Source organism: Lycorma delicatula, chromosome 9, assembly GCF_047948215.1.
Source record: "Lycorma delicatula isolate Av1 chromosome 9, ASM4794821v1, whole genome shotgun sequence".
Taxonomy (NCBI): domain Eukaryota; kingdom Metazoa; phylum Arthropoda; class Insecta; order Hemiptera; family Fulgoridae; genus Lycorma; species Lycorma delicatula.
In genome coordinates, this window is record NC_134463.1 from 66,316,604 (window position 1) to 66,343,735 (window position 27,132).

At 30.4% G+C, this 27,132-nt stretch overlaps 1 protein-coding gene across 1 annotated transcript; it reads left to right on the forward strand.

The window, feature by feature from the left end:
- The first annotated feature begins 4,235 nt into the window (after positions 1-4,235).
- Positions 4,236-25,950, forward strand: LOC142330134 (talin rod domain-containing protein 1-like). The gene is made up of 6 exons (XM_075375224.1): positions 4,236-4,369; positions 6,980-7,116; positions 11,977-12,133; positions 16,074-16,286; positions 23,049-23,258; positions 25,195-25,950. The coding sequence occupies exons 2-6, from the start codon at positions 7,004-7,006 to the stop codon at positions 25,489-25,491; spliced, it is 990 nt and encodes a 329-aa protein (XP_075231339.1). The 5' UTR covers positions 4,236-4,369; positions 6,980-7,003; the 3' UTR covers positions 25,492-25,950.
- The last annotated feature ends 1,182 nt before the right edge of the window (positions 25,951-27,132 follow it).

The window sequence follows — 27,132 nt, forward strand, 5'->3', positions numbered from 1 at the left end:
TAGTACATATGTTAAACAAAATTTCACACTCTACAGCTGTTAATATGTGCATTATGTATTTTATTTGTGTCATCCAATCCATTTGTTCAATCTTTATTTAATTAGGCTCCACTTAACTTGGTCTCTTCACTATTTCTTTATAAAAACCTTTTCCACCTTTATTCTCTTTTTCATATTTTCTTTTATAAGATATAGCCTTCCTGTAGGTGTTCTTCCTACTATATTTAAATAAAAAATGTATTTTCCCGCTCTTCCACTTGTAACTCTGTAAGTGCCCAGACTACCTTTTATTTTCACTTTTTTCCTTTAGTTGTTTTATAATTATATGCATTATAATTGTAATTGTTTTATATTTATATGCATTTAGTGGTTTTATCTTCATTGATAAAACCACTGGTTTTGATGTATAACCTTTTTAATAATGAATTATATATATTTTCACCTCATAACAGGAAATTGCTTCTACAACACATGTACATACAAATAAATTTTATTCTGATCAGTACATAATAAAACATCATATAGATCTCATAAGGAATAGTTAGGTATACAATTCCACAGATATAAAAACAGCTACTCCACGATTTGCCTGGATAGATCAAGGAAAACCAAAGTAAAACATTGATCAGAACAACTTCACAAAATACACGATTAATTATAAAGTAAGAAATAGAATTTTTTAAATTCTATATGAATAATTTAAAATTATTTACTCATGATATTTTATCCCACTCCACTGATCTCCATGGCAGAGTAAATAAAATTTCTGGCTCTAATCTAGTAGGCTCTGGGCTCGAATACCAATCAAGCTTGGTATTTTTCTGGTATCACAAAAATTCATCTCTCATCAGCAACTGTAAACTTTCACTCACCATATTTCAAATCATAGGAATTTTTATTTTAATCAAACTTTTAAAAAAAATGGGCTTTACTTTTCTTAAGGCAGCCACTGTGAAGATTGATGCCCAAAAATGCTAACTCCAGCAGTGACCCAGGCAAAAGGTTACCGCCATTTGTGATTCAGTACAATTTCTACTTACACAATCAATATAATCTGAATAAAAATACAAATAATGGATTACAAAAAAATTAAATGTTAATGAAAATCATAACCAAGTTTCTAAAGTGAACTTTTGTTAATCTTGTATCTATCTCTAAAAATTCTGGAGCTTTTGTTTTTTACTTTTGGGTCAGGTGAAGTTATTGCTGATCGTTTTTTTTTTTTTTTTTTTTTTTTGAGTTACAAAGACGTGTATTTAAGATGTATTTGAAAAGAATATTAGTTCTGAATTGTGGATGTTTATTCAGTATATTAGTGTTATATATTTCTGAATTTTAAATAGCATTCAAAAACTCATGAAATATGGTACTTTTCAATGAAAGTTTGTAATACCTCAATAGTTATCAATGATAGTATATTTTTGGTTTGTTCGCAGAGTGTTACAAAAGGAACCTGACAAGTATTGACTTTGTGCTGCTATGGAGTCCATTTTGAAGTTCTGTGTCCAGTTTGTTCAATATAAAACTTTGTATGGTCAAAATAATAAACTTCTTTCAAAGGTGTGTGACAATATTAATCATACAATTATTCTTGAAAAGCTTTAGTATTATAGGATTACTAGAACAACAGCATATTATTGGCTAAAATCTTATGTTTCCAATAATAAACAAAATTTATATTAAAAGACCTTAAATCTTATAAAACAATAGTTTTTCCAAATAACTTTGGGTCTATATCTGTTTATAATTTGTTTAAATAAAAACCTGCAGAGTTTAATTCAAAATTGTTAATTAATTATGTTTGCTTATGACTCCATGACAGCTACTATAGCTGATAATGATGCAACATTAAACCTAATGATTCACTTTATGGTTAAAAACTGGGGAAATGCAAGCAATAAAGTTTCAATTGGGAAAAATATTTTTAATAATTTTATCCAACCCAACAATTTAAATATCATTGCTACTGCAAGCCTCCGTTTTAAGCTTTATAATGTATGAGGAGCTTATGTAAAAGGATCATTCAACACAACTTAAAAAAAAAATTGAATTCCATGAACTTTGTTATTCTAAAATTATCATGGGTTATAAACAGGGCAGAATCCATAATGGTCTATTACATCTACATGTCACGTGTTCAGGACCCAATCAGGATATTAAGAGATTGACAATTGAAAATATTTATATAATTACAATTTATTAGTTTAAGAACATAAATAAAATAAGACAAATCAATAATAACAATGACTAAGAATAATAAACAAATAATAATAATAATCTCAACCACAACAATAATAATAATAAACAGTGGTTACAAACAAAACAAAATTTAAAGTAATCATCAGGATTTATTTACACATTATCTTTTTCACTTACCTTTTTTGTTTTCATTTACTGTCCACACTGGAATTACTTGTGACATCATCTTAATCACATTAAATGTGTATACACTAGAAATTTACTCCTTCACTGACTCTTATAACAACTCCTTGCAGGATACTCTCTCGTTACTCCTCACAAACTGACTGTCAACTGGTCTTCCTCATAGTATTTATACCTGCAGGTATGTGCATTCATCTGTTTAGGTGTGTCAGTGGGCAGTATTACAAAGGACGATTACAAAGGAGTATTAAACGGATCTGTTAACTTAACTAAAAGGCTTTCTTTTAGTCCCTTTTTGGATTTCTCTCATTATTATATATTTTACTTTCTTCTTAATTGGTAGGAATCCATTACTCAGGTCCATTATATTGGTCTTGCTACGTACATAAACTCATTTTTAAATTGCAAAGTAATTTTTTGGAAAAATATGTTGTTTGAGTATAATATACATTATTCAAAAGAAGAATACAAGAATTATAATCAGTCTATAGACCAAGAATTTACATAAAGGAAGTTTAAAATAATTATACATATTCACATTGCCATGTACAGATAATTTTTTTAAATTTCAAAATTTAAACCAATCCCTTTTTTTAAAAATGCTTCATTAAAAATTGTCTTACTACATATATAAAAAATCTTATTTTGAAATAAATACTTTATTACTTTAACTATTTTGTAGATTGTTAGATCCAATAAAAAAAGGTTTAAATTTACAAAATTTAAACAATCTACATAAACTTATCTCATTTAAAACTGTTACTTTTGTTTGATAGCATATTTTAAAAATAACTAAATAACAGATAAATTTGTAAGGAGCTTGCTTTAATAAACAAACTGTTGCTATCCAGTGATAGCAACAGATAGCTCAGTAGCTTTCTTCTCATTCTGATCTGAAATTGTCTGTTATTTGTATTTTGTGTAAAGTTTTTTTTATGTATCACATTTTAACAATATTTTTCAAATGTATAACCTGAAAACACCTTACAGGAGGAAAACTACTTTTTTTGGGGAGTTGTGTTAAAAAAAATCATCAAAAACACTACTGGGAATAAATACTCTTGCAAAGTTTTCTGAAAAAAATAAAAATTTATTAGAACTATACCTATGTAAAAATTTGATTAATAATTTATTTTCAAACTTTTGACTTTTCCCCTATAAAGTGAGGTGTCAGGATGAAAGAAGTTTTCAGCATTTATAACAAAGATAAAGGTAAAATTAAATATTAGTTTTTATATAGTTTTTGTTCAAAAAATATTTCCATTTATGTGTTTTTAATTACAATTTATAAGTTTACTAGATTAATAAATTAATTTTTGAACCTTTTGTAATATTATTCTTTTGATAAGAAAATAAATAATAAAAACAGAAAGTCATAAGGATTATTATAATTAAAATTTTTATAAATAGTAAGGTTTAATTTTAAGTTCACACAGTTGCTGGAAAACTTTAACAAGATTATTGCCCAACTAATTTTTTTTTTATTGTCTTCCCTTTTAATTGTAAAAGGTATGTAGATAAAATTAAACTATTAGGATTTAATTAACAGCTGACTAGGTTAAGTCAGTAGAAGGTTTTTCATAATAAAAAACTTAAAAAATTAATCAATTACTCATTTCCAGATGACTTATTTAGTAAATTTACATATATTGTATATTCATATACAATATGTATATAGTAAAATTTGAGGAAAGGAGTTATTAAAAGAGTTCAATGTAAATATATGCGACAGAGTGAGAGATACATATGTTGAATGAGTGAGTGAAAGGGGATATATTAAAAGAGAAGGGGGAGGAAATGAGATAGTAATAAGCAATGAGCATGGTATTATGCTGGAGAACTGACATTGAAATTCTACGCAGATGTTGCGTGACAATGCTCACTTCCTGTGAACAAGGCTATCTGAGGCGGGAGTATACCAATATACTTCAATTGATGTTAGTATTGAAGTATTCATGTGACACCTTCGAACTAATCTATAGTGCAGGTGAGCTGACCAGTGTATAAATATAAATTTTCTTAATAAAAATATTTATTTTTTATTTTAACTCTTGTCGTTTTATATAATCTAATTATACAAAATGAAATAATGTAAAAGTAATAAAAAATGTTTTAATTTTTTGAAATCATTAATAAACAAACAATTAGCGTAATAAAATAAAATATAATTTCAAATTTTACTCATATTACTTACACAAAATTGAAAATAATATAATTTTCTCTACTTTAAAAAATATGTATATATAAAGACAAAACAATTAAAAATGTTCACTTTTTGTCAATATTTTTAGTTTGATTATTTATAGCTACAAATATTATTTCATTTATAGAGGAAATAATCCTTAAACTAAACAAGGTAAAATGTTCTTAACATTGTTATATAAAATTGAAAACCTTTGATTAAATTAAATTAAGATGATGTTCACTTTTTGTCAATATTTTTAGTTTGATTATTTATAGCTACAAATATTATTTCATTTATAGAGGAAATAATCCTTAAACTAAACAAGGTAAAATGTTCTTAACATTGTTATATAAAATTGAAAACCTTTGATTAAATTAAATTAAGATGAAATTTAAATTATTATACCTTCATAAAGAACAATTATTGTAAAAAAAAAATATATATATATATTCATACAACATTCCATTAATTATTAATATTATTTATTTTATTTATTTATTATTATTAATTCCATTATTTTATTAATTATTCTAACATCTAAAAAAGGTATTTTAAAATAATATCTTTGATTAATTTATTGAACTGTAAAAGCCAAATGTACGCAACTGAAATACTTTTTTTAGTAATAAAGAGTTTTATTTTTTTAATAACAATGTATGCAAATTAAAATGTATCCCGTTTATAAATTTTTGATGCTGAAGTTAGTTATCTTTCAGATTTTATTAAAAACATACTCCAAGTGTTTGGTATAAGCAAAACCACCTCAAAAATTCATGTCTCCTTTTTTTCAAATTTCTTGTAATTTTCATCATTATTGCCATTTTATTACAGCATAACGATCAGTTATTTCAAGTAATTGTTTATTATTCTTATCTTGCTAAGAATTTCAAGATCTCTAAACTAATTTTGATGAATTAGAATGTTTATGTTTTTACTTTAAAAAAAAACGGTTATGATTCCTTTTAGTAAGGAATTATATTTTTCATATGTATCAATATTGATAAGCATGAAACAAATATGGCAAGTCTCTTTTAAAAAACAAAATACAAAAACTATCATATTCTAATACATAGAAATGTTCTTCCAGGAAATGATTTTATTTCTACAATACCTATCTTACCTATTATAATTTTAAGGATAATTTTTTACTATACCTACTATAATTCTACCTTCAGCACCAGCTGGTAGTACTATTAGCGATGGCCATCTTTAAATGGTTAAGTAATCCCTTTAGTATGCAATTAATATCCATCATATAATTCAGCAGTTTAGTTTAAGGCGTTTATAAGCTATGTTTAGAATTTACATGTTGGATTACATTTGTAAGTATGTCTAGTTAGTGTGAGATTTACAAAATTTATTCCATTATTGTTCTGTTATCTGTACTTTGCACCTAAGTTAATGTGCATCCAGTCTACCCAAAGTAATATCAGTTCAATTCAATGCGGTTTAATTAATGTACTACCATTTTGTTTTCTGTGGTGTTTTATTTGAGTTTTGTAATTTATTTGAAGCTTCAAAGGAAGCAAAGTAAAATTTTCCTAAAAAAAATAAATAATTTTGATATAAATATTAGTTGATTTTCTTTTCTTTTTTTAATGTAATATATTTTCTAGATTTTGTTGTATATATTACACATGTTATAAGTGTGGGTGTGTCTTATGTATGAGAAAGTATGATAAATATCTAATAAAAATAATAAAGGTACAAAATTTTAAGCTTATCCTTAAATAAATGACATACCTATTTCATACATCATATTTTCCTAATCTTTAAAAAAATATTAAAAGAAAACATTTTATGATAACAAAAAAATCTTATACTGATTTAAAAACTTATAGACAGATATATTACAATGAATTGAAAGAAAAAACAAATTGTTAATTGAGGAAAGTTGATGGACAACATCAGATTTTGAGAAACTTTTTATGTTGGATCATTTTAAAGGGTTTTAGTAATCTCAAAGTTGAAGGCCTCCCTAAAAAGTGAATTATCTTTTCTCCCCAGAATAACAATCCTATATTTTTTTGTACAATGTTTTCTAGTATATTAAATAATTAAGCTCTCAATAAAATTTGTAAGTCACTGTTTTCAAGTAATTGCTACTGTGTCAATAAATTCCTTTATAAATCAGTGGGAAATGACATTGTATAAGATTATTAACATTATTGCTGTTTATTAACACAATAGTCTAAAGAAATAGCATATGAGTAACTGCAAGATGAACCATTGCATTTATTTTCTGTTGAGTAAAGAAATTAAATGGTATTTAGTAAAAACAAAAAACAAAAAAAAAAATTATTATAATTATCTCAAAATAACAATAATAAGAACAGATACAGATAATTTTATGTAATATATATTATATAAAATATATATATTTTACTGTACAGCTAAATTAATTTCATTCAGGTTAATTTAAAACTAAAAACTGGAATGGCACATGAAAGAGGACTTTTGTACAGTGAAGATGAAAGGATGTTAAATTTAATTTGTACTTTATGTGAAAATCGAATGCAAAATGTTGCTGATCTTCTTTTACTGAACAGGTAAGTTTAATCAGACTATCATAAAATTATTAATTTCTAATAATGAACTGAAAAATGTTTTTCAACCAATTTTTTTTTTTTTTTTAATTTATCATAAAAATTTTAGTCGCTCTTGTAACAAAGTCTGGAAAAGTATGAAGAAATTAAAAAATAAAGATTAATTTAAAAAAAAACTTCAAATCAGTTTAACATTAAAAATGATTGTAATAGTTTTAATAACTACCACTGCTATCTATTATAAACATCATCAGCAATACATTTATAAATTATAAATGGATACAAAATAAATAAAATTTGCATTAGTTTATAAAAATAGGATAATTATAATAAATAAATAAATGAAATAATGGATTTTACTAATTTCTTATAAATGTAAAAATATTGGTTTCCCTGGTCTTGAACCAAACATTCCAAACTTAAGTTAATACTGCAATATTAAAGGACAATATCTCTGAAATTATGTACTAGATTTAAACAAAGCTGGCCAAATGTTATTAACCACATTGTACACTCATGTTGAAATATTTGTCAAGCAGGCATTAGACTTAAAGGTCAAGAATCATTAAAAACTTTAAATATAAACAAATAAATGTTTTATTCTGATCAGTTTAAAATAATGCATTATAAAGATCACCTCATTAAAAGATAAATTATAAAATAAAAAATAAATGTGATTAAAGTTGATATCAATTACTTAAAATATAAACACAAAAAATAATGTTAAGATAAATCATTAGATATAAAAAAAATTACTACAAAATAATTAATAACTCAGGTGTTACTGAAAATTATTTTATTGCATATTTATATACATGTTAAACAGAATGCAAATTCAGGGATTTTTAAAAATCTTGTAATTAGTATTATTTTTAAAAAATATTATCAACTCATCTCATTTTAAAACCTTACATTCTATTATACTGACTAACAAACAAGCACGACAATTCAACCAATAAGACATTTGTCATGCTATGTCATGGTTTTTCCTTCTCAAAAAATTACCAAACAATTTAAAAGAACTTATCATTTTTTTATATTTCAAGTCAAGGTCTTTTACAGAAACAGTATTATTATTTATGAGTTTTTTAAATGACAGAAACTGTAAAATCTTGAATTTTCTGGAACTTATTTTAATGTTTACAAATAATTTCAATTAATGTCTTTCTTCAAACTGTCATTTTATTTTCCAAGTGAACAATTTTTTTAGGATTAGAGAGTTGCTAACTCCATTAAATTTGAAGTTAAACTTTATTCCTATCATGTTTCTAAGAAAAAGGCTTATAAAAACCATTTTTTATTTATATACACTTTTAAAACACGTGAAATTATATTATTATATTTATTATTACCAAATATTTCAATACTTCTTAGGTAAAAAAATAGAAAGATTTATGAAAAATTATAAAAGAGTCAAAGGGTTGGCTACATTTTCAGTATTTTTTTTTTTATAAACTAAAGCCAATTTATATATTGTACTGATTCTTAATAGAAAAGGTAAATCAAATCTTTCTCATAGCTGAGAAGAAGTAAAGCAGCTGAGATAAAAGAAGCACTTGCACTTCCTTAGCTCACCATACAGTTAATACCGGAGGTGGACATAGTTACTGTCAATTGTAGAGTTAAACATCTGTATTTCAATAGGTTTGGCTTGCTAATTTGTAAATGGTAGGTATACAAACTAACAGTGAGAAGGCAAACTTAATGAAGAAGGCAAGAGGAATCATTCCACTACTCTTTCTATTGTAAGATTGGTATGGGGTATCTACAGTTTTGCGATGAGAAAGGCTATGCCATTTTCAGGTGTGACTTGTATTTCATGTCAGCTGGCCTAAAATTTTATTAATTGATCGTGGCACTTAAAAACACATACATTTGCAATAAGCTAATTGAAATTGGAATATTTTTTATTTAAAAATATTAATAATCATGAAAAACAAATAAATCAGTATTAAACCAACAAAAAATTTATTAAACTTTTAAACTGTTTAAAGATTTTTATACAAAATAATAATTAGCATGTTCCACAAAAATGAAAAATCAGTTTAAAAAAAAGAAGATTAATTTATATGTATCTCTTTAGGTAACAGTGAAAATATTAACATGTGTGGATATGGTCAGCCATTTTTATTGCTGAGGGCCATTATTATTGACCCTCAATATTAATTCTGAGTGTAATTATGCCTTTAAAAATAACTGTAGTATGTCATTTTAACTACTTCTGAGGAGGGAGGTGCTCCAAATGAGGGGTTTATCAGAAAAGTTTAGAAATCATTGGTCTTATTCAAGTTGATAAATTGAATACATTATAAATTATTTAATTAATTAGCTAATTCAATCTTTTAAATTTTCACTAAAGCTATCAGCAGCCTTGTCTGCTAATAATCAATTCTTATATAAATACCAAATTTAAAAAATTTCAGGATGATTAGTAAACCCATTCATTTAAATCATATGATGATGCTTGCATTCATTAATAGATTGTATTTATTAGAAAAAAGCAAATTCAGTTTCATGTTTATTTTGAATTCTAAACTTTATTTTTTATTAATTACTTAAACATTTTGCTTTATTTTAATAAATATTTAATGGTAAACTGGATGAAGTACCAAAGTTATTTAAGTCTTAGATTGTTTCTTGAGTATAAAATTAATCTTTAAAGAACTAGAAAAGCATTTCAAAGTAGAATTGAAAGTGAAAAAAAAGTGATTATGAAATTCTGCAGTCCAGATTAACTTTCTTTCTTCATATATATTGTAAGCATAATTTTAATACTTTCTTTAACTTTCACTTCCATTTTTTAAATCATAGCTCCTAAATACTTATTATAAACTAAAATGGAAAATCAGAAACTCATTTGAAAAACTTTCATTCTACATTTAACTGTGATAAAAATTTGCTACATTTGCATGTAACAGAAAGACTGAATAAATTAAGTTTAAGCTGAGTAATAAAAATGCCAGATGCTTGCTGGGAACCCATAGCCAGGATGGGCATTTTATTTCATCATTCAAATAAAATCAAATATAAAAGGATTCAATTAATACAAATATTTGTGTCTATACATTTCTAAGTTTGATTCTAACCAGAATCACCTGAGTAATAGATTTACAAGAAACATAAATAATCTGTAATTAAAACACAACATAAAAATTGGGTTTTAAACTTCCCTAATTAGTTTAAACATATTATTAGAACCAAATGATAACATCTGTTGGAATATGAAAATGTAATAACAAGAATAAAATCATATTATTTATGAATATAATTTATTCATCTGTATTCTGGAAGGAGGATACCTATAAATGTCTGGGTTTCTTTAAGTTTTTATATTAAATTTAAATTTGTGAATAATTTGATTGTTAAAGAAAAAAAAATTGCACACCAAAAATCAATTTCAGGCTATATAACACACCAGTTAGTATGATTAATGACTGAGTAAGAATGTATAATTAGATAACTTTGTAAAAAATTCTCTAACAACTAAGTGTCAATCAAAATGTTCTGGCAATTCTTACTCATTTATTACTATAATATAGAGAGGTATGTCTCAAGTATATGAAGAAAATTTAAACCAATAATAAAATGTTTAAATTGTTTTTGTAAAAAAGTTAAATGTGATATGATATTGTACAATTGAAAATAAGGTTTTAAATTTATGGATGATGGCTGGAATAATGAAAAACAGAATAATGAACTCAAATTAAACAAAAATTCAAATATTCATTGTATTGAGAATATTACTGGACTTAACTTTTATTTAAAATTTAAATAAATATATTTTTCCTTAAAAGTGATCCTTTCTTTATTCAGACTAAAATAGGTAAGTTTGATATTACTTGAATGTATAATTAGTATATATACACACATGATAATAATTAACAGTTACCTTCCTTACCTATAAAAAAATATCATGTGTTATGTTTTTAGAGCTTGTATGGACTGTATTCGGATAAAATGAACTGAAACTACCATATTCTTCTAGGACAGTTAAATTTAATTTTATCACAGACACATTTAAAACAATATACAGCACAAGCCACACTAGGCTAATGAATAAATGACCATACCAGACGGAATTACACATTGGAATGTTATTAATAAACAACATAAGTCTCATTAGACTGTAGAATAATAAATTGCACTAGTCACATTAGACTATGAATTGCATGACTGCCCCAGGCGGGATTCTTTACTACAATGAATGTATGAGCATGACTCACAAGCCAGTGCTAGTAGATGCCAGAGCGCAGCATAAGCCAGCTCAACTAGGAACGGAACATCATCACTTGAATAACTCTGGAGTACAGAGTATGTATACCTTGACTGAGATATATTTTTCATTTTTTAGTTCATAATTGAGCATACACAAAATCAGCAGAACACAAAGATCTAAGCATTATCCTACAGGATACGGGTAGTTTATAATCATTCAAAATAAAATGTAAGTTCTAATAAATTTAAGTTCTAGTAGCTTTACCCAGATTTCTTTTTAAATCTCACATTATTCTCATAATCCGAAGCAAAATCCTTGTTTACCAAAATATGATTCTATACTCTTTACTAATATGATTCTTTACTCATAACATAATTTACTATTTAAGAAGAAAGTACACAATTTTTTGCTTATTTTTTTAAAACTATTTGTTAAGTCAGCAGCATTTCAAAACATCTTACTAGCAGTTCAAATTTGACAGAATAGTTATTTAATCCAGTACTTATTTTTATATTTTGAAAAAATAACTGACATTTAAAATAGCGATTAGTTGATTTAGTTATAAAATTGATTTAGTTGTAAAATTAGAATATTTCTTATGACAATAATAGTGACTATTATAAAAAAATCTTTTTTTTTATTTTTAGTGATCCTCGGCCTGTTAGAGTAACAGGTCTTGGTGAGAGTTTACTTCAAAGTAGAGAAACTATAACATCACGTATAAGAGGTTTAACAATATTATTACGAGATTTATCAGGGACTTTGACAGGTGTAGATGTGTTAACAACAGAGAAGTGTAAAGAGGTATGTAATGAAATAAAAAAATGAAATGTAACTTTAAAACAAGAAAAAAATTATAACTAAAAATTATTCTTGAATAAGGATAAATATATATATTTAGGTGATATTACATTGTATCAGTCTCACTTCTTAAAAAAAAGATCATTCTTTATTTTAATAAATATTTTTGATAAAAATCCTCAAGGATCTTTCTTTCTGGACATAACTACTTAATATTACTAAAAGCACTTAAGTACTTATTATATAAGCAGGGAATAAGAAAGCTAACTTTATATGATAATGCCTTGCCCCCTGATACAGCCACCAGGTGGCTGTATAAAAAGATTAACCTGTTCCCAGTTATGGGGACCCACGTGGTATCCATTATCTGTGTTGATAAGTTTCAAATATATGATGCAATAAAATGCGTTTTCTTTATATATAGTCACTTTAATAGAAGTTTAGATTCCTTTATATAAACATGGTGCCTGATGTTACGGCATATGTAGCCTATGCCCTACTGACTAAATCTCCACCTCACCAGCCTCCCTCTCGAGGCCAGAAACCGCATTTAAGCATTAGTCAGGCCCAGGAGGTGCCTTTGAGCTAACTGTGTTCAGAGTTCCCATGTCATCACTGATACCCATCCATGCAAGCACGAATGAATGCCAGCTCTGCAGAGGGCTGTCTGTCCTCCCTTCACTTTCCAGTCTGATATCCTTCACCTTTTTTTCTTGAGGTTTTCTGTGTTCTGCTGGACGGTCTGCATGTTATTATTGGGAAGTCTCACCTCCTCATTTGAGTTGAGTCAGCCAAGGCACCCTAGACATTGTTGCATCTTGTTTCTTCTCGCTATCTGTTCAGCAGTCCAGCCTGCTCTTTCTCTTGCAGAATCTTTGTGGCTATCAGTTCTGAAACTGCTACCTCCCCTGACCATATACTCCAGCATATTGTCCAGTGTCAGCTGGAGGATGCTGAGGTCTCTCCGTAGCGACACCCACTTTCCACAGTCAAAGAAGGTGTGCTCTGGGGTATCTACTTCCCCGCACACACCCAGACACCCTAGACACACCTGGGGTCTGCATGTAAGCGCAATCTGTCCAGGTAAGCTCCAAAATTGCCATGGCCAGTAAGGAGCTGTGTAAGGTAGTAATTCAGCTCCCCATGCCTTCTACTTTGCCACAATTCAATCCGTGTGATGAGCCTCCAGGTCCACCTCCCCTTCTCCGACGTGTCCCACTCTTCTTGCCAGGCTGCTGTAAGCTGCTGCCTGGCTTCTCCTCGTGACAGTCCTCTATGTCTCTGGTTTCGTTCTTCAATCAATAACCTCACTGGAGATAGTCCTGCCAGTACCCGATACCACCTCACCCGAAACCGTCCCGTATACCATTGTTATAGTGCAACCCTGAGCTGTACGGCCTCTAGCCTCCTCTCATCGCATCACACCAAATTGGCACAGCGTACAAGACAATTGAGACAGTCGCTGACATTACCAATCTCCTCCTTGAAGTCCTAGGTGCCCCAGTCCTGGGCATTATCCTGTCCAGTGCCACCGCAGATCTCTGCCTTCTCGATAACATACTGGATATGCTCAGTGAAACCTCTATTCTTCTGGAGCCATACACCCAGGTATTTTGCCTTGGCCACCTGTTCCACCTGGATGCAATTTACATGCAGGGTGATCTCTCTTAACTTCCTCCTTCCAACTTTGACCAGGCCTTTAGTTTTTTCTGGTGCCAGCTGTAGTCCCTTATCCACCAACTAGCAGCTGGCAACCCTAATGATGGCATTTCCTGTCTCCTCCACGTCCCCTTCATCAGCTCCAGATACCAGCAGCGCCAGGTCATCTGCATGCGCCACAACCTTTGTGTCTCCAGAATACTCCAGTCTGAGTACCCCACTGAACATCAGGGTACTTCTTTGTTGAACACCAGGTTTTTCTTCTTTGCATAAACATGGTACCTAGGTACATCCAGCAGCACAATCTGTCAGATTATTAAAACGTTTTCATTAAAACAAGTTCTGAAACTCCTTATTCTCTACCTTCGTATTAGGGAATCAGTGTTGATTCTAGAAGAGAAACTTCAGTTGGTGTAATGTAACATCATAAAAATACTCAAGCTCTAATAAGTTATTAGCTTTCTATTAAATTTTCTGCAGATTTTAACAGTTTAATGTGTAATTCTTGCTGGTTATTAATCAAGGCATTTATCACACAAATTATAACAAAGTGGATAAATATTATCTCAATCCAGGAACATTGCATAATAAATAAGACTAATAATTATGTCTTTATCAAATAAAATAAAAAGCAATCATTACAGCAGAATATGTTTAATATACATAATCTTTTATTCCTTTTGATACAAGGAAATTGTTGTAAATGTTATTACATAACCTATCTCACTACATTTTATATTTTTAAGATATCTTAATTTTCTGTTATACTTTTTGATGTACAGTAGTTTTTTAATTTTATAAAAAAAATTAAATTTTTATAACCTTTTTATGTAAATAATTGTTAGTCAATAAATCTTACTGTATTTTTACGCAATTACTTTCTTTATTTATAAAAATGAAGTAGTTACATACTTTAACAAGAATTAGAGAAACATAAACAAAAATCAATTCCATAGCAACCAATCAGCAAGAAACTAATAGAATATCTTTGTAACCAATTTTTAAGTAAAAAACTATATGATTAAGTTTAATTTACCAAAAACATAACATATGCAATTTATATATATATATAATTCATTCTGTATGAAATTAATACAGTAAGAAAAAATATGTACCACTTGGAAGCCCATGAGATCCTATTTGGGATCTCACATCCTAGGACCATAAAAATCAATTATATTACTTTCTTAAGAGAGTAAAAACAACTACATAAAATACTGTTAGTATTTGCTGAAAACATGTAGTGGCAATAGGGAACAATTAAATTTTTTCATGTGTCTGTTATTAATACTCCACACAGGATTTCATGGTAGTCAAGTAGTTAAAACAATAAAGATATTTTTATTGTCATACCTTATAACAAGTAATGTTTCAAAATAAGCATTAATAAATATATTTAATTTAAACCTATTCTGTATTCTATAACAGAACTTAATACAAATACATTTTTAGAATAAACATGAATCTAAATACAGAATAGAAAAAACAGAAATTTAAAAGAAAGTTTATAGATTATAATATCACACAATTGTTATGCCAATTTTATACGTTGTTTATTTATACAATAAAAGCAGGGTGATACCCAAAAAAAATTACTGATGGATGACAATGAATTCATAGCATGGAAAAATGGCATGCCTGATAAAAGTGTTAAACCCAGAATCTCTGGATGAGAGGCAGAGACACTACCACTTTGCCATGGAGGTCAATGGAGTGGTAGTTATAGAATAACTATTTGAAAATTATTTACAAGATACTCCCTGTAACAAGGGCAATAGTCCATGAGTAATTAATTTAAATATACATTACTTTCATATGTTGACCAAGTTTGACAAATTTCATTTATTTAGATGAAATTTTTTTTAAGCAAGTTATGTTTAATAATTTAAATTAATTATTTTACTAAACAAAGTAAGTTCTAAAAAAAAAGAAGAAAAATCCTTTTTTACAAAAATGCTCATTAAAATCAAATGAGAGACAAATAATATTGATTCATTAACAAATATTATTATTAATCTATTTTTAAAATCAAGAAATAAGCTAATTTCTACGAAAGTTAGTTGAATAGATCGTCAAGATTGTTTTTCTCAATACATTACATATGCTATAAAGGGATGGTAATAAAAGTAATAAATATTTCCTGATAATACTTATGTCTCTCCTTCATGGATAATTTTACCAAAAAAAAAAATGAATCCTAGACTCCCTGATGATGAACAGTCCAAATTGTCAGGGCACACAAAGTAATGACATGTATTCCTGTATATAACTTTTTCTTTTACAGTTAGGTATAATAGTCCAAGAAATATGTTCACTGGTAGTTTCATTAACTGAATGTTCAGCGCATTGTGGCTATTATTTATCAGTATTAAGCGACAACTGTAGTCCAGAAGTACCTGGAATCATTGACAGATATCAAATAACAAGAGCAGCTAATGAGATTGAATTTAAGGCAGGACTATTAAAAACATACAGTTTGGATAATGTTACATCACTGGTAAATATATACAGTATTTTTTTAAATGTATATAACCATAATTAGCACGTACAATGCTCACATCTGTCATTATAAGAGCTAATTTGTGAGAATTGAGCAAGGGTTCACTTATAAGATACAAAATATTAAAAAAACTATGCAGTATGTAAAATATGTAAAAATAAGAAACAAATTTTGCAAGTCACAGTTCAATAATTCTTTTTTTATAGACCTGAAACTTCTCTTTCAATCCTAGTTATGTACTTCATCATACAAGATGATAAATTTGTATATCAACATAAGAAATATACTTCTATGAACAAATAATATTGATTAGAAAAATAAGTTACACTATGTTATAATTTCAAGCCAAATTATGTTTTCTCAAATTTTTTCGTATGTATTATGATGTATAATAAAAATCTGATGTGGACAACACATGACTTCCTTGTAAGCCTATTAAATTTCATTTTCAATTTTTTTTAAAGAAAAGTTCTTGGGCGGTCCAGAAAGTAACTTAGTTTGTGCCTAACGTGAAGATGAGTGGGTATAGAGCTGCCATCTTGACATCAAAATGTTTCTATACTCAGTACGCATCAAGCTGTCGTAGCGGATGGACTATAATTTTTCTACTTTGTTTGTTGTGAATTATTGAAATGTACGCTTCAATAGAAAAACCCCGCGAATTGTGAGGTGCATTCAGTGATTAGGTTTTTACTGGCAAAAAACCTCAAACCAATTGAAATTCATCGGCAACTTTGTGAGGTGTACGGAGATGGAATAATGAGTGAAGGTGGAGTGAGGCAGTGGTACAATGTGCAGCCACTTTTGTTCATTCATGATGAGGACCGCAGTGATCGGCCTAGCCTTGTGACTGACGAACTGAGAATGAAAATCATCGATAAAATTTGTGAAAATCGCTGCATTACAATTATGGAACTCTAGCTTCATTTCCCCCAAATTTCACGATGTTTTCTACATGAAATTGTCTCTGGGAAGCTTGGTTATCACAAGTTTTGTGCACGATGGGAGTCAAAAATTTAAGGCGGCAGATTTCTACCAAGAAGGAATTGAAAAGCTTGTGCATCATTATGATAAGTACCTCAATTTAAATGGCGACTGTGTAGAAAAATAGTTTAAGATTGTCCCTTTCAAATATATATAATAAAATTTCTTTTTTTTATTTGGTTGGTTTTTTATTTCAAAAGATAAGTTACTTTCCGGACAGTCCTCGTACATAACATTTTATTTCATTAAAAACTTCTGATATTTTTTCTTTTTTTTTTGGTTGTGATATTGGATTATTATTCATCGTAAAAAAAATGTTTACAATGAGAGGTTAATAATTATTAATAAATCAATATATTTAAATTAAAAAAAAGTTAAAAAAAGGAGATGATGCTGATTCGCAGCCTTCCCTAAGACTCAAATATTTCATTAATTAAAGTTTTATTTGGCTATAACTCTTGAATCAATGAAAATAAGTACCACTTACGTTATATTGTTGAAAAGCTGTTAATGAGGGCTTATTACTGCAGTTAAGAAGCATAAAATAAAATAAAACAGGGATAAAACACTGCTACATTAATATGCGAATATTACATGGAACAATAACAACACAGTAACATTGAAACAAAACAAAACAAGGACATGAACAACAAAAAAATAATTTATAAAACAAAACATAAAAAAAAATAGAATAAAAGAGAAATCCACACAGAGCTCTAGATCCCCTCAGCAATCCTTTCCTTTGCTAAGTACATTACAAAACTCTACTATTGCCCATTTGGCCTGCCTCCTCTAGTTTACATGGAGATCCAATGCCGACCCGTTAATGTGTACGGATGGTCTCTGTACGCATTAACTCTCTACCAGACCAGTGTATGGTGCCACCAAATTTGCCACAGTTACAGTCCCAGCAGGGAATGTTATCTCACTGACCAGAGGTGGCAGAATATTTATTGGCTGGATCTCATGTAGGATTGCCATGTGCTTTAGTGAAAAGAGATGTTATAAGTGCTGGGCGCTTGGGCATCAAGCTTCTGCCTGGCCTGCAAAGAACTGGACAGCAGAAAACTATGTTTCAATTGTGGTGGCGAAGGCCATCAGAAAGGGGACTGCAAGGCAGAAACAAGATGTGCTAACTGTGGAAAAGATGGCCATCTCACTGGTAGCAAGGGGTGTAACAAGACTATCAAATGAAAGTATTACAGGTTAACCTTAACAGGAGTAGGAATGCCCATGATTTATTCTGGGTAATCACCAGGAGAGATGAGGTTGATCTGCTGATTATAAGTGAAATCAACCTAGGAGTGGTGGAGGATGATATGTGAGTCAAGAACATGGGTCAGGATGCTGCTATCTGTTGTCTGGCAAGGAACATGGCTATTTTGAACAAGGGCCAGGGTTGCAGATTCATATGGATCGAGATGGAGAGGATCAGGTTAATTAGCATCCATCTGTCCCCAAATATAAATCTAAATGAATATAAGGAAACCCTGGAGGAGATAACTGGAACAATCATGAACAGTGGCCTTCCATGCATATTGGCGGGGGATTTTAATGCCTCCTGCGCTGATTGGGGATGTCATTCCACTAATCACAGGGGCTACATCCTTGCTGAAATAACAGCGGTCCCCAGGCTGCATTGTACCAATGTTGCAGGGGTGAGTACCTGAGCACCCTTGACTACATGTTCACTCATAAAGTCTAAATTAACAGAGGTAAAGATTGGAGGATGCTCGACGACGAGACTCTTAGTGATCGCCTCTATACTGAGTATGAGATTATACAGCAGATGTCCAGACCGGTGGTAATCCCTTGAATGTGGAGGCTCAATTCCCAGAAGTATAGTTGACCTCAAAGAGATAATCGCAGGGAAGCTCTCCGAGGAAATATTCCTAATGGATGGACTTACAGATATCTTTTTGGAGGCCCTTGACAAAATTAAAAGGAGAGGTGGCCCATTATAGCAAACTGATGGTCTACTGGTGGAACAGTGAAATTGTGGTTCTCAGGAAAGAATGCTGCAGGGCCAGGACGGCTCTCCAGAGGACCACCAGACAAAACCTTTACACCACAGCTGCCAAGCAGACAACCTGAAATTAGGCGCAATGTAAGGAGGGTGATTGAATACTCCAAGAAAGTCAAGTGGGCAGAGAGATATGTGATCAAGTTATCGAGGACCCATGGAAGAATGGTAGTAGGATTGTTACCAGAAGATTTGGCTGAGTGTTACCGTTCTCTGTGGTTCGCAGGTGAAGGAGATCATCAGTAGGCTGTACCCGAGGGGTGATGAAGAGATGACAGGAAATCATTGCATCTGATATTCCCAGAATCACAATCGAAGAGCTCCACCTCGCTAGCTGCAAATTGAGCTTAGGCAAAAGCCCAGGTCTAGATGGGATTCCTGCAGAGGCAGTCAGAGCATTAGTTGAAGTAAACCCCTTAGTGGTGCTAATTGCCATTAACCAGGTTCTGATGAACGGGGTTATCCCCAAGAAATGGATTGCCAGGCTAGACTTACTGAAGAAGGCTGGCAGAGAAGAACTTGATCCAGGAAGGTACATGCCATTGTGCCTTTTAAATACAACGGGCAAGCTTTTCAAAGCATTAATCCTAAGATGACTCAAGGTAGAGGTATAGACTGTAAGTGAACTGTCAGACCATCAATATGGTTTTCGTGAAGTTAGATCTCCTCCTCTTAAGAGTGATCTATGACTACCTAGGTATGAGAAAAATCATAGCTACAGCAGCTGACCTCAGGGGAGAGTTCGATATGGAGTGTGGGGTCAATGCTTGGACCTATGTTCTAGAATCTTATTTATGGTGGCTTACTCGACCTTGACTGGCTGGAAGAGGGTGAATGTAGTGGGCTTTGCCGATGATGTGGCACTGGTCACTGTGGACACAAGTACAGAGAGACTGGTGAATAAAATGGACCTTGCAATTACTATGGCCAAGGAATGGGTTGAGACTAAGGGGTTGAGCTTGGCAGCCGAGAAGATTGAAGTGTTGGTCCTAGCCAATAGAAGAACTTTCACCTATTAAGGTTACAGTGGGTGACGTCACACTTGAGCCTGTAAAACAGGCTAAATACTTGGGTGTCTGGCTGGACAATGAACATAAGTTCACCAGACACATCCAAGAAATAGTAAATAAAGCCGACAGGATAGTTGGTGCATTGTCTAGACTGATAACTAATGAGGGGGGGCCTGCTCCCTTCGAAGAGAAGATTACTAGCAACAATGGTGTCATTGATCATCCTATATGCGGCATCGAACAATGCTATACAGTAAATGCTGCATTGCACATAACAGGGTCATGAGGAAGATGACTTTAAGAACCACCTCATCATACAGAACAGTTTCTGCTGAGGTATTATTTATTATAGCAGTTCTTCCCCTTGTTGAACTAAGAGTACTCGAGCATGTTGAGAGGCACAATGGTGTCCCCAAAGAAGAAGCATTTGCCAGACTTGTTGAGGTAATACTGGTAGATGGACCTGCTATATCATCCCTGATGTCAGAAAGTAGATAGATCAGGGACATGGTGAGATCGGTTTTTGGCTGACATAACTCCTATCAGGACATAGGGCCTTTAATGCATACCTTTTTAATGGGAAACAAAGGATTTCCCCAAAGTGTTCCTACTGTGACAAAATTGCACAGCAGGACATACATTTTTCAAGTGATAGCAAGAGGAGAGGTAACAATCTCGTGCAATTGTTGGCTATCTTAATACGCATAATTTGATGGATAAGAAATTGGAAGGAGAAATCTCCTGGAAGGCAATTGCAACCATGATGGAAAATATTCTGCATAGGAAAACAGCTGAGGAGCTAGTCTAACAATAACACCTAAAGGGCAGATGGGGAGGAGCAGCCTGGTCATTGAGAAGACTGGGTCATCATAGCTGTTGACATGGCTGGGACCCTCCAAACCATCTATCAGTTTTCACAAGACAGCAGCAGTATAAGAGTAATGCCAAAGGTGGGAATCCATACTGCTTTAGCAGGGAGAGGTTTTTTAGTTGGTGCGAGCCTGACACTAGTGTCTGTGTGGGTGGATGGTGGCTGGGAAAGCTTTTTCTCCTCGTACAAAAAAAAAAATGTATCCTTTAATAACTGTAAAGCTTCCAAATAACTTTCATACAATATATTTTACAGAAGTCAGAAAAGAAAAAATTAAAACTATATATTACATTTTTATGAAACTACATTGATAAGTTATTTTAGTTTTAAAACCAGCTTTACATTTCATTAAAGGGGTAATAATTAATACTAAAACACTGGGAGTAAACATTTTTGCAAGTTTTGATGAAAACTTGAACTATTTTAACAGTTATAATAAATGTTGTGTAATACTTAATTTTTATATTTAACTATTACACTATGAACTATTATACAAGGAGTGTAAGAAATGTAATGAGACTGACGTTTTACTTACCAAAGTTTTTATTTTTTTCAAACAACAATATTATCCCCTTCAAAGTAGTTCTCTTGGGCAGCTATACACCAGCGGAGTCGTTTTCCCACTCCTGGTAGCAGCGCTGGAAGGCTTCAACTGGTAGGGCTTTTAACTGGTCCGTCACAGTCTTTGGAATGTTCTCCAGTACTCCAAAATGACATCCTTTTAAGACATGTTTCAATTTTGGGAAAAGGAAAAAGTCACAAGGAGTCAAATCAGGTAAATAGGGAGGTTGAGGAACCATAGGAATGCATTTTGAGGTCAAAAATTCCCTGATGGAAATGGCCGTGTGACACGGGACATTGTCATGATGAAGCATCTACTTGTCAGCAATGTCTGGTATCACTATTTCCTGAGCCTTTCAAGGATACCTTTGTAAAACACATGGTTGCAGTTTGTCCTGGAGGAACAAATTCTTTATGCACGATACCCCTACTGTCAAAAAGTAAATCAGCATGGTTTTGATCTTTGATTTGCTCATTCTAAATTTTTCAGTCGAGGAGATGACGGAGTGTGCCACTCTTCGTTTTGCTGCTTTGTTTCAAGATCGTATTCAAATATCCAGGATTCATCACCTGTGATCACACGATTGAAGAATTCTTGGTCATTGTCAATCCTCTCAAGAAGATCAACGCACATGTTTCTTCGATTGTCCTTCTGTTCCATTGTGAGGTTTTTTGGCACCAATTTCACACAAACTTTTTTGTATGTCCAAATTGTCTTGTCAAAATTTGATGTACAGTGAAAGTGTTTAAATTTAACTGTTCACTCATCATCCTTATTGTTAAACAACGGTCTGATCTCAGACCGTTGAAGGTCTCCCTTAGCGAAGTTGATCTTCAACGTGTGCTCGGCCTTCTAAAAATGATTTGTGCCAGCAGAAAACTTATGCTCTTGATAAGCAATGTTCCCCATAGGCCTCAACTTTTCAAAGGTCACACTAACGGATTCCCCAAGTTTAACACAAAACTTTATTACACAACAACGTTGCTCTAAATTCCGATGCTCCATTTTCGTAACACACAACAAAAACACAACTTCACTGATGGCGCTGTCAAAAATATGTTGACTGAACGAAGTTGAAACTCGTAATGAGCATGTGGAAGGAATGAACAAACCGGTAGACACAGCGTTGCCAGATCGCTTGCAGTGTTACCAATCTCATTACTTTTCTCACACACCTCGTATGTTACAATAGATGAAAAACAGACATGAATGATAACAGACAGACCTAAGTTGGTCTAAGATGATTGAAATAACACTTTTGTCTAGAAATAAACATCATATTATCTTACTTGTGACTAAATGTTTTCAGCAACTGACAGATGTTTGCATCTGTGTTGATGAAAATACTGACTTACTCCACATATGCTGCATGAAGGCTAGTGAAGAAGCAACAATAGATAGTATTAGAGATCAGTTCCTATTCTCTTCTGATAGTATATTAGCAACAAAAATATTATTTCAAGCTTCTATAAAAGCTCTCAAGGATAGACCGAGTAATGCACAATATAAAGCATGCCAGGTAATATCTTTTAATATATGTAGTTAATTACTCATAAGGTGTAAACATCTAAAAAATTAACGTTTAATTTTTTTATGATAGTAGGACGGTATGAAAAACGCAACAATAGTTTAGATGGTAGAAATACTGGATTATATAAAGAATGTTCTTACTGACTATTATGTAATCTTTTTATACTGACTACTATTATGTAATCAGACTAATAAGCATGAGGTAATCTGCATGTTTCTGATTGTTTAATAAGCCAATTTTAAATTCATTTTTATTTACTGATCCTGATATATGAAGAATATTAATTTTGTGTGCCAAGATTAGGTATCTCTGAAGTAGTATGAACTACAAACAATTTTAAACAGGGAACTTCACTAAGCTTTAAGATATGATATTGGAAAAAATCTCTGATTTTTCCAACATAGCAACCAATTTTATTAAAAAGAAGGAAAATGTTAGCAGAAACATGTACCTCATTTTTTTTGCCAATTTTAAATATAAAACATAAATTTAAGACTTTTTAATTCTTGGATATCTTTCTCTAAATGCAACCATTCAACAGCTACAGCTCTCAAAAAGGTGAAAACCAACACAGGAACCAAACTTTTTCCTCACTGTAAATTATATTTCTAATATAACTTCCTAATAGCAATATCCATACAATATTTCATTTTACTGTATGGAGCAGAAACATGGACACTACTTAAGACAGACCTGAGCAGACTTGAAATGTTCCAAATGTAAAGCCTGTGCCAGATCATCGGAGTCTCATTTTGCAATCACATCCAAAATAAGGATATCCACAACAGCCAACAATCAAGGAACAGATCCAAAAATGAAGACTGGATATTTGGCCATGTCTGCAGAATGAGTGGATACTGCCATTCAAACTCGCCTGGCACAAACGCAACCCACAATGATTTCATGACAATGGATTCTTTGGACAGCTCCAAAGAAAACATGGATCAAGCAGATCATTGAGGATATAAAAATCCTTAATGAGGCCAGGACAATGGCTATGGATTGCCATGCATGGAAGCATCTTGTTGATTAAATCAGACAAGATTTAATCAACAGTTAGGTGTTTAACCTGGTGTTTAACCCAAACACCAGCTATGGATCAAAGAAGAAGAAGAAGAATAGGCAATATCATTTTAAAATAATTCTATTCTGAACAATTTTCTTAAATGTAACCAGGAAAATGCCTCATCTCCAGTTGGATCTATTAAAAATTAATGTATAATTTAAATCTAATTCAACAGAACTGAAAATCTACTCTTTTGTAATTGCCCTAATGAAATGGTTTATTTATTTTAATATCTTGTTTTTTTTTATAAAATGTAAAATTTTTCAGATTTACAATTTTTTATACTGTAATTCAGTATACTAGCATAAATAAAAAAAAGACAACTAATGGCTTATTACAATAAATGAAAATAAATTATAAGAAAATTTAATAAATGAAAAGAAAATATTTTCTATAATGAAACATTCAGACACAAGGAAAATCAACACAAACATATGCAGGCTTGCCAATTGAACATATCTAAATTTCAACTAACCACGAATGTCTACATAACAAAAAATGACTAAAAATGTGCATACTATTTTTAGGATAACAAAAAATCATAATTGATGGAAGACTTAAAATGAACACCCTATAGAGAAAAGGGTGTGGATTTCTAGTAAAAACGAACTAGACACTTGTGAGTAACAGTTCAGTAAAATGCATGTACTATAAACTTTTTACTATAAACAGTTAAAAAAGTTACATAATATAAATAATTTACATTGTTAAAATTATAATCATACTACATTAGTTAATTTGGATTTAAACCTCATTTTATTTTTCTTAATAATTAGATATAATACATTTAATTAGATATTAGCTTTATGAAACAAAATCATTATTTGTTATCAATATATTAAAACTTTTTATTTTCAGGTATTTGGAGAATCTCTAAGTACATGTTGCAATGCAATGGTTGTATTCGCAACACAAGATTCAACGTTAACAGGTGTAGAAGCAAGTTTAACTGTAGCTGCTCGAGATAAATTAAATTCTTTATTGAGTGCTTGTATGGCAATTGTATCACCATGTGTCTTAGTATGTTGTTTATTAAGACAAGTCATTTCATCGGTAACAACAGCTACTAAAGCATTATCTAGATTAGAACAATGTCAATCAGCTGTTACACGAGCAGCACAACAGTTACAATCTGCATTATCTATACATGATTAATAAGAATATTTCTCTTTGAGTTAGACATTACATCAACCTATATAAATTAAACTAATATGTTACAGCCAGCAAACTTCACTTCTGTTTAATAACGCATTTTTGCACTATAAAAAAAGTACTGAAGCTGAGAATAAAATAGTGACAATAATTGAAATTTTAAAAGATGAGAAAAATTCACTCTCATAGCAGTCTAGCAATAGAAAACTTTTAAGAAATTATAACATTTAATTTTAAATCTTTACCATAAGGGTAGTACTACTCCATGTAAATTCAACCTTTATGAAATATAATGAATATTTGTCAGTAAAAATATAAATCTTATTTTGACACAACATATAGTATGAAGCAATGTTTAAACATTTCTGGAATTAGTGTACATTTTTTATTTAACACTAAAAGCAAACTAAAACAAATAATATATTGAATAATTAAGCTCTGATAAAAAATAATAAATATTAAAAGTTGTAAATAAATAATAAAAATAAATCACACTTATTGCATAACAGTATACTTAACAGCATAAAAAATGATCAACAGACAATTTTATTTATAAAGAGCTTTAAGAATAATTTACAATTAGAAAAAAATCAATAATTATCAGTAATAAAATAGATATAAATATTAAACAGAAATTATTATTATGAATATATTTCAATGTCAGTAATATAACATAATTAAAGTATCCTATAAACATCATATATTAAATCAAACAAACTGAAAAAGATTAATATTTATAATCTTTGTTAATATTTATAACAAACATTATCAAGAAATTGTTAAATAAAACATTAAGAAAATAATAAATATTTGTTATCATTAAACTTTTTATGATTTAATGTATAATTTTCTTTACAATAAAAAATACAGATCTATTAACTATACTATGAACTTGGACTATAATATGAACTTTTATTATTAATACTGACCTTAATTATTTAATATAGCTTATAAAAAATAAGAAATATATATTTTTGAATTGTATCATTAAGTATACTGTTCTTACACTAATGAATACATGAAGAAATTTTTTTTAATAAACTTCAAGAACAAACAGGTTCTCAATTCATCCTGTATGTATATAGTAATTTTTAAAAAAATAAAAGTTTTAAAAAATGCCAGTTTTAAAATAAAACTGGCATTTTTTTTAAGTTGAATATTTTTTTTTGCCATTTTTGGGAGTGACTAATAATAACTCACATCACATCACCAAAAACCGTTATGATTAAACTAGACACAAATAGCGCAATAACTGTTTTACAAATAAATTTCTTGACTCAATCTTTTCTAACTTACAAAGTCTGTTCAGAAAACAACCAAACTTTATTGTTAATTTTACAATTATTGGTCCTTGTCTCCTTCAGAGCACTCTCCTCCCTTATTCACACACTTTTCCGAGCAGTGTTTCTACATTATGAAGCAGTCCTGTATAGCTTCATTTAAAATGGCCTTTTAAGGTCAGTGACGAATTTGCTTTAATGTCAATAGTCTCAAAATAGAGTCCTTCATCACTGATTTTAATTTCATAAAAGAAAAAATCATAAGGAGCCAGATCTGGCTAGTAGAGAGGTTGAGGGAGACAGTCATCTGATTTTTGGCACAAAATTGATGAATTGACAAGCTGAGAGTGTGGTGCATTATTAT

Excerpts from the sequence above, each read along its gene's own strand:
- LOC142330134 (XM_075375224.1), top strand. The coding sequence starts at position 7,004 with ATGGCACATGAAAGAGGACTTTTGTACAGTGAAGATGAAAGGATGTTA. Across the intron at positions 12,134-16,073 it reads CAACAGAGAAGTGTAAAGAG|TTAGGTATAATAGTCCAAGA; the intron begins GTATGTAATGAA and ends TTTCTTTTACAG. Across the intron at positions 23,259-25,194 it reads CACAATATAAAGCATGCCAG|GTATTTGGAGAATCTCTAAG; the intron begins GTAATATCTTTT and ends TTTTATTTTCAG.